Raw genomic sequence first — 9515 nt, 5'->3', positions numbered from 1 at the left:
GCCTCCTCTGGCCCCACATCAGATTTTGGTCCCCTCTAACCCCACATCAAGGTATGGCCTCCTCCATCAGCACATCAAGCTTTGGGCTCCTCTAATCCCACCTCAGGCTTTGGCCTCCTCCAACGCCAACTCAGGCTATGGCCTCCTCTCCACATCCGGGTATGGCCTCCTCCAACCCTACATAAGGCTATGGCCTCTATGGCCCCACATCAGGCTTTGGCCTCCCCTAACCCCACTTCAGGCTATGGCCTCCTCTAACCCCACCTCAGGCTATGGCCTCCTCTATTCCAACATCAGGCTATGGCCTCCTCCAACCTTACATAAGGCTATGGCCTCTATGGCCCCACATCAAGCTATGGCCTCCTCTAACCCCAAATCAGGCTATGGCCTCCTCTAACTCCACATCAGGCTATGGCCCCCTTTAACTCCACATCCGTGTATGGCTTCTTATAACCCTACATCAGGCTATGGCCTCCTCTATCCCCACATCAGGCTATGGCCTCCTCTAACCCCAAATCAGGCTATGGCCTCCTCCGGCCCCAAATCAGGGTATGGGCTCCTCTGGTCCCACATCAAGCTATGGCCTCCTCTAACCCCACCTCAGTCTATGGCCTCCTCTAACCCCACATCAGGCTATGGCCTCCTCTAACCCCAAATCAGGCTATGGCCTCCTCCGGCCCCAAATCAGGGTATGGCCTCCTCTGGCCCCACATCAGGCTATGCCTCCTCTAAAACCACATCAGGCCACATCAGGCTATGGCCTCCTCTCCACATCCGGGTATGGCCTCCTCTGGTCCCACATCAAGCTATGGCCTCCTCTAACCCCACCTCAGTCTATGGCCTCCTCTAACCCCACATCAGGCTATGGCCTCCCCCGACCGCAATATAAAACGGTTCTGGGGGCTAGTTGGTGGCCTCCTCTATCCTGCATACAGCATGAATCCTGGCCACGGCCTCCTCCAGTGTTGGGTTGGGTCCTTGGCTGGCACTACAGACTCCTAACATGCTCCATAGCGCCTCCTAATGCCACGTGGGGACCTCAGAGGAAGGTCATGTGATTTTTTAAATGAGAGCCACTTACAGTCAGTACTGGTCACAGGTAGGTACAAATATTGCCCCGTTATACCAATCACATGACATCAGTGGGCCCTATAATGAGCTAACACAATGGCTAGGTGAACAGGCTCTCCAAGTATCTGTAAATCCCAACACTAAACCAAACTAAACTAAAAAGTAAAGCTTTATATCAGTTTGATACAATTTGATCCTGCCAGAAACGATGACAGCTGATAACTTCCTGTGCTATCTGGATGTGCTATTATCTGTTACATTGTCCCTAGTTATGTCAGGACTACAGAACACCTCCTACAATGTTATGGAGATGCGGGGGGAGGATTCATGTTCTGATGTCCCATGCCAAGGTGATAATGCTGCTCATTATTTATTTAGGGAATGTTTTCACCCAAAAAAAAACAGGAAGTGTGTTATTGGCAGGATCAACAGGTGAAAAAGATGAAGAAACAACCTGGGGAAAGAATGCTGTCACCTTGACAGGTTCTCTTTATGATGGTTGATATGGAATAAAATGACCCCTCCCCCAGTCACCCCCCAGGGCTGCCGCGTCCTCTGGTTCTCTATGTGAAGGTCATGGTGGCGTTCTGCGCGGTCATGTGACCTCCAGACATATGGAATCCATAGATCACAGCGGGCGCCATAAACATAACCTTGTGTGCCATGACACCATTACACCAGGAGGGGGGGCCCCAACTATGAGGATCGGAGACTGTGGGGGGCACATAGAGGACAACACTGACCAGGGGCCCATCCTGCCAGACAACCCCCACACACAGTGTGACCCCCTGACCATCTTCTGTACAAAGCAGTCTGTGGTTCCCAACCACCCTGGGTGCCCCATCCGCTCCCATCTGTCTCTGCGCTGGGATTTCTGCCCCCCCACATGTGTGGTCAGTACTGGGGGTCCCCCATGTGTGGTCATTATTGGGACCCCCCCATGTGTGGTCAGTATTGGGACCCCCATGTGTGGTCAGTACTGGGGGTCCCCCATGTGTGGTCATTATTGGGACCCCCCCATGTGTGGTCAGTATTGGGGGGCATCACAAGCCGGGGCACCACCAGCTGGGGCACCACCAGCCAGGGCATCACCAGCAGGGGAACCACCAGCCAGGACACCCCGTGACACCTCTGTGCCAGTCCTCATTACACAAAGGGAGGGGGACACCAAGGAGTAACATTCAGTGCCAGCGTTCCTCTCATTTATTGGATGAAGCAATGAGTGGGCGTGGCATGTAAGGGCCACATGTGAGGACAGGAAGATCAGGACACGCATAGCATACCCAGCCTTCAGCCATGTTGGAGAAGACAGCCACTCGTCACCTTGCTTCGGGTTTCATGAGGTGTCGTACGTTGGACCCCACAAGTCCTCTGTGGTTTGGGCTCTCCAGGTTGTCCACAGCCCCCCTCATCCAAGAGGCCACGGCAGATGGCTTAATAGGCAGCCGGACTTTGCCCTATGATGCCATTCCCACCACCGGACGCAGCGCCTGGTTCAACCTCTTCCAGTTCTGGAGGAAGAACAGCTTCCAGAACATGCACCACGTCATGGAGGAGAACTTCCAGCGCCTGGGGCCAATATACAGGTAAGTGCCCCTCTGTTCTGTAATTTACTAACCCTAACATGGAAATCCCACCATCAGCCCCCCTATATGACACGTATGTGACCCCCTCCCCAAATTATGGGGTTCAGGGGTCGCCAGTGGGGGGTCCTGGTAATTCTCCATCATACAAAGACATTGCAGACAATTGTGCTCTTCCAGTCTTGTGGTCACAGTTTGGTGGAGAACCTTTTCTGCCCCTCATGACTGTGCCCCGGGGTACAAAGCCCCCTCCATACAGACATGGCGTCACCAGTTTGGTGTGGAGGAAAACTGGGGCTCCAGGGGACACGAGCTGAGCTGGCATCATGGAGAACTTTTCCGGGCTGGGATCTTCTTCCACCAGCCCACCAATTTGGTCCATTCCTAGAAGGCTGGAGGTGCCCCCACGTGGGGTGGTTGGGGGTAATTCCCAGCTCATTATGTAAATGATATTCGGGGGGGTCGCAGGAGAATATTTTTTCTAATTGTAAATGTAATATTTTCCCACAATGCTCTGGGTCAGACAGACCACGTGTGAGGCCCCAGGGCCACGATGTAATCCTACTTTACCTTTGCAGGGAGAAGCTCGGCACACACAGCAGTGTGAACATCATGCTGCCACAAGACGTGGCCAAACTCTTCCAGTCTGAGGGCGTTTTCCCTCGTAGAATGACCATGGAGGCCTGGTCCAAGCACAGAGAACTGCGCAACCACAAGCAAGGAGTCTTCCTTCTGTAAGTGTGACTTACCGACCACCTAAGTCTGTCCACAGATTGAAACCCCCCGACTAGTTTTATGGCTGTGCCACCATCCACATTTATCCTGAGCTATCACCGGGACATTAGTGGGTACTCCCCCTCCCCCGGCCTATACTGATAGTTATGTTGAGCTGGTGGCCCTGGGGGGCCATTCGGACTCTGATCAGTGGACCTCCAGCTCGTGGTCAGGGTTCCTGGCAGAAGGAAATCTTCCAGTATGGATTTCCTTTGTGGTTCTGAGATATCGTGTCATGTAACGTGGGGGCCATTTGTTCTGACCACCCCAACTTTATTTGTATGATTTCTCGTAGCAATGGAGAGCCGTGGCGCTCGGACCGAATCATCCTGAACAAAGAGGTTCTGAGTCTGAGCGGAGTGAAGAAATTCCTTCCATTCCTGAATGAAGCCGCTGCCGACTTTGTGACTTTCATGAGGAAACGGATGAACAAAAATACCCGGGGGTCACTGACCGTGGACCTGTACGCCGACCTCTTCCGGTTCACACTTGAAGGTCAGTGATCAGTGGTGTGTCACGTGGCCCAAATCTTCTCCTTTTGGCTCCCGTTGGAAGAGTTTTGTGTTCAGTGCACATAAATAGGTGTTGTCAGTTATTCGGATCGGTCCTTGTCCTGTGGTCAGCATCCTGTGGGCCATGTCCTGTGGTCTGTATTTTGTGTCCTGTGCACACTTCCTGTGTCTTCTCAGCCCTCCCAGTTCCTATTTTAGGACAATCCTTGCTGTGATTTGTGGATGAAGTGGGAGTGGTTTACTAGAAGAGAAAAGACAACTGGGCAGGGCTGACACCACCACTGTGTGTTGTCACTCAGGCAGGTACGTGGCTATGTCGTGGCTATGTGTGTTTGCAGGGAGGACACAGGAAATGTAAAGGTCAGGGCGTGTTTCTGATCTGTCGTGGTGCGGAGACAATTTAATGAATTCGGGGTTATCTTTGTCTTCACAGCCAGCAGCTATGTGTTGTATGGGCAGCGCCTCGGCCTCCTGGAGGAATACCCCAACGCTGACTCCCTGAGATTTATCGGGGCAGTGGAGACCATGATAAAGACCACCCTGCCACTGGTGTATTACCCCCACCAGATCCTACAGCTCTTCCACAGCCGCCTATGGAATGACCACATGCAGGCCTGGGACATTATATTCGAGCAGGGTGAGTGACAGGACAGACCCCGCCCCTGGGCCTATTATACCACCATCTGACACGCCCCCTGTATGACACACCTCCTACAGGACACACCCACCATCTGACACACCCGCTACATGACACACCCACCATCTGACACACCCGCTACCTGGCACACCCACCATTTGACACGCCCCCCTGTATGACACCCCCCCTACATGACACACCCACTACCTGAAACACGCCCTACATGACACACCCACTACATGACACACCCACCATCTGACACACCCCCTACATGACACACCCACTACCTGAAACACGCCCTACATGACACACCTCCTACATGACACACCCACCATCTGACACACCCCCTACATCACACACCCACCATCTGACACACCCCCTACATGACACACCTCCTACATGACACATTCACCATCTGACACACCCCCTACATGACACACCTCCTACATGACACACCCACCATCTGACACACACCCTACATGACCCACCCACTACCTGACACACCCACCATCTGACACACCCACTATATGGCAAACTCTTTTATGACACACCCACTATTTGGCACATATGAGTAGAAAGGGGGCCCTACAGGGGAACTAATAACTATGGTCCAATCACAGGCTGGGGGAGGGAGCTGACCAGCTTGTGGTGCATAATGGCAGTAGAGAACTGTCAGGTCATCAGATGGGGCTTTGCTGTTTGGCAGAGCTGTGTAAATCTTAGTAATGGATGGAAAGGGGTTAGTGCTCTAGGTGGGGGGAGACACACAACCCCCCATAAACCCCCCTCATATTGTGACACCTTCCTCCAATTCTCTTACCTGATGCGTATGATCCCCCACAGCGGATCGCTGCATCCAGAACATCTACCAGGAGTTCTGCCTGGGTCAGGAGAGAGGGTACTCGGGTATCATGGCCGAGCTTCTGCTTCAGGGGGAGCTTCCACTGGACTCTATCAAAGCCAATGTCACCGAACTGATGGCGGGAGGAGTGGACACGGTAAGAGGAAATGTTGGGGTAATTATTTTACCCCTTCCCAATGTACCCTTCCACCCCAACCCTGCAACCTACCCAATGTACCCACTTCCTCAAACTTACCCCTTCCTCCAAATTTACCCTGTTCCTTAGTTTATTTGTTACCCCTCGACCCCCCCACATCTTTCTTGCTCTCCACTATACCATGCTCCCCCACCCTCGTGTGTGTTACCCTCTTTCCATTTGTCCCCATAGACCGCCATGCCGCTACTCTTCACTCTGTTCGAGTTGGCTCGGAACCCCCCGGTGCAGAGAGAGTTGAGGGAAGAGATCCGGAAAGCCGAAGCCCAAAACCCCAATGACTTGAACCAATTACTGAACTCCTTGCCTCTCCTAAAAGGGGCAATTAAAGAAACTCTCCGGTAAGTGATGGATTTCTCCAGTAGGGGGTAAGTGGACCATAAATGGGGCCTCACCGATGTGTTATTGTTGTCTGCAGGTTATATCCTGTGGGGATCACCGTCCAGAGACATCTGACAAAGGACATTACCCTGCACAACTACCACGTTCCTTCAGGGGTGAGGCATCCGACCCTACAATGATTTCTGATTAGTGCAGGGTGGGGTAATAATGGGAGGAAGGGGTAACAACCAGATAAACCTAAACTGTCCCAAATTCAGCTATCCTGAGTGATAGCAAAACCAAGGGTACCCCCACAGAACCCCCCACAATCCCATTTCGTAAATGTACAAATATTATGGTCATACAGTGTGCAGACAGGAAAGGCTGCTAATATGGAGGCCCAGCACTAGGAGTGCACCTGTCCATGGCCTCCGCAGGGTCACATGATTCAGACCAATAAGTAAGCAGCCAATGGGATTCCTGAGCAGAGCTGGCTGGAGGGAGCGCAGGGTGGGTGATGTAGAAGGGATCCCCTACTCCCTTGGGATCTGTGACATTATTATTGGGTGTTGGGATACCATACAGTTTGGTGGCAGTTGGTCAGGCTGTCTGTTACACAAATCATTGAATATTTGTGTGGTGATCTGGTAATGTTTTATATATTTACATTATAACGTGACTATGTGGCCCTTCCTGGGTATCCACAGGCAATGTGGCATGTATAAAAATAACACCCGGCCCTCTATTCCTCAGCTAAAACCCATCCAGAGGTACCTGGGGCCCCTACACTTCTATCTTGGGTTACAGAATTTATAACAAACTCCATGCTGTGATTCCCTACGGTGTCTTGGGCCTTCCAGCAATAAATCAGTAACGTGTGGCCCTTCCTGAAGGAGCCCAGCTGCTGGCGTGACCAATGTCCTCCGGGAACACAAAACTGCTAAACATCTGCTAACTTTGCTTCCTTCTCAAAGTGATTTACATTCAATAATTGCAAGAACCAAAACAGATGGAGATCGGTCTGCAGAAATGGGAAGAGCCAAGGTAATAAAGATGTGGGGGCTCCTCTGGGAATTCTGGGATATTATAGCCGGCCATCCCGCAGCAGCACCTGATCACAGCCCTGGAACAGCTGAGGTGGAAACCTTCAGACATCCAGTGAAGCAGCAAGGTGGAGGAATGAATAGGATGGAGAGCGAGGGGATGACGGCTCTATAGAAGACAGATCAGTGGAAGAAGGAGGAGCTGAGAGAACAGAAAGCCGGGAGGGAGAAAGACAGCAAAAAGGAATGATGCAGAACTGATGAAGCACAAATAGCAATACACCAACAGAGAGACAGCACAACACACCGGGACCCCAAACGGAGACAGCTGCGAGACCACCAGGACACACAGCAAGGCAGCAGCAGCTTCAAGAATGCTTTTTGGGAACTGTCCAGTGCTGAAATTTGGAGGATCATTCAGACTTCTGTGCTACAATCTGCAGGAACATCTCTGCTGCTGTCCAGTGCTGAAATCTGCAGGAACATCTCTGCTGCTGTCCAGTGCTGAAATCTGCAGGAACATCTCTGCACCCCATAGCGGAGTACCAGGGACGTACCGGAGGTGGTGGGTGGAGAGAGTCTGGAGCACGGCGGTTGCCATACGCACACCGAGGGTGAGGAGCAGGGTAACGGCGATATCATGGTAGCCCTGGTAATAGTGGAGCTCGGGGTTGTTGTGGAGAACGTAGAGGATCATGTCTGTCAGCTGCCCCTGTAAGACCGAACGCTCGCCCCCCGCCATCCCTAAGGGAGGAAGCAGAATATGAATATACAGGAGACCCCTCCCCCAACCACGGGCATCACAGGATGGCAGACACCGGGCATCAAACCTTTCGGGAATCTCCTGAACGATCGTCGTACATCCATCTCTACCTGATTAAAGTCTCTGTGATTGGCGCGGAGGGCGGGGCCTGTAAAACAACATTCCGAGAATAAATATCATCCAATAGATAACAGGTCAGAGTCCCCGCAATTCTAAGGTCGGAGCTCCTCCTGAAACTCTAATATGACTGGCAGTAAAGTGAGACACAACCGCTGTAAAGGATGGGGGAGGAGCCTGAGCGGGGGGGGGGCTTCGGTTCATCTTTCCCTTCACATTGCCAACCACTTCCGCCCTTACTGTCCGTCCAATCAGCGGTGGCTCCGCCTTCCCGCATGCCTGGCACTGTCTGGCACGGCTGGTCCTTAGCTGACGTCACACTGAACTATTGGATGAGCGCTGAGGAGGCGGTACGGAGGGGCGGGATCAAATCTGAAAAAGGGAAGCGGGAAGGAAGAGTGGAGAATAAATTAGAGGGGGCGTGACCTAATTAACTCGAATTGAACTGATGGCCCCGCCCTCTAGAGCTAAAAAGCCTCGCGGCAGTGGGCGGGTTTTGTTTTGGCGTCCTGGGCTGTGATTGAGCAGTGGGCGGGGTCTGTTTAAGGTACTCCGGGTTGTGATTGGGCGGTGGGCGTGGAACCCGTGTGACCGGAGCGGCGGCCTCGGACGGCTGGCAGAGTGAAGTGAGCGGCGGGTGAGAGGGCCACCCGGAAATGGCGGGAGAGGAAGGAGGAGGGGTCAGGAGGAGGCGGGAACGGAGAGCGCCTAGCAGCGGGGACAGTACCGAGCCGGAAACTACCCGAGAAGGGGCGGAGTTAAGGTAAGTCTTGGGGGGCCTAGAAGAGGGCGGGGCTAAATCGGCCGATCCAACCACACACGGATTGTGAATGTTGCCAGGGGATTGGCTGCGACACAGAGATCAGCCAATCAGGAGTAATTGTGGGGTCCCTGCCGGTGATTGGATGCTGGTCAGACCATGGATCACCCTTCACTGGTTGCATGCTTGTCTAAGTAATGGGGTTCCCCTTACACCGTCCAGTATGTGTGTGTAGAATGTCTGCAATGTGAATCACACCGCCCCCTGCTGATTGCTCCTGATTCATGCCACTGGGACAACAAACATTAGAAGCTGCAGCAAGAACTCTGAACTCTGCTCATTTCCTGGCTGATGGACTACAAGGATCATGCAGCCCTCCCCTCCCCCTTTGTGTGCCTACTTAGCCCCTCCCCTTTCCATACTTTCCCAGCCCCTCCTCTTTGTGTGCAATCCTGGCCACACCTCCTATGTTCTATTTCAGCCCCTCCCCTTCAGCTATTTGCTGTCTGTCCTGTAGTCCTAGCTTCATGTCTGGGCGTGGCCTATGGTGAGAAGTATGTAAATGAAGTCTGTGTGCTGGCACAGTGTGTGAGAGGCGGTGCTGTGTGATCTCTGCTCCTGGCTGATTCTCACTATTGGTGTCACAGTTCAGCCTGAGCACCTCCTGTGCTAACCATGTGCATGGGCAGACACAGGGAGGGGCCAACTGCATGAGGGCCCCGTAACATCCTCAGCCAACATGAGCCCTATGTCAGTTCTGCACGGGGGCCCAGTGTGAACTATATCCGACACTGCCAGGGACAGAATCCCATGATGGTTCCATCCCCCACCTGAGCCCAGGCTGCCCGTGCTCCGCCCACTGTGAGCCATCAACCAACC

General features: G+C 53.0%; 1 protein-coding gene across 1 annotated transcript; it reads left to right on the top strand.

The window, feature by feature from the left end:
• Positions 1 to 2109: 2109 nt before the first annotated feature.
• Positions 2110 to 6385, top strand: LOC140330394 (cytochrome P450 11B, mitochondrial; the record flags this gene model as incomplete). The annotated part of the gene is given in 7 exon segments (XM_072410512.1): positions 2110 to 2657; positions 3233 to 3388; positions 3724 to 3923; positions 4374 to 4577; positions 5421 to 5575; positions 5807 to 5973; positions 6051 to 6385. Coding segments are annotated over 7 exon segments (1275 nt in total). The 3' UTR covers positions 6154 to 6385.
• Between the last annotated feature and the right edge of the window lie 3130 nt (positions 6386 to 9515).

This window comes from Pyxicephalus adspersus, chromosome 5 (genome assembly GCF_032062135.1).
Source record: "Pyxicephalus adspersus chromosome 5, UCB_Pads_2.0, whole genome shotgun sequence".
Taxonomy (NCBI): Eukaryota; Metazoa; Chordata; class Amphibia; order Anura; family Pyxicephalidae; genus Pyxicephalus; species Pyxicephalus adspersus.
The sequence above is the reverse complement of the archived record's forward strand: the minus strand, read 5'-3'. Positions and strand labels throughout refer to the sequence as shown.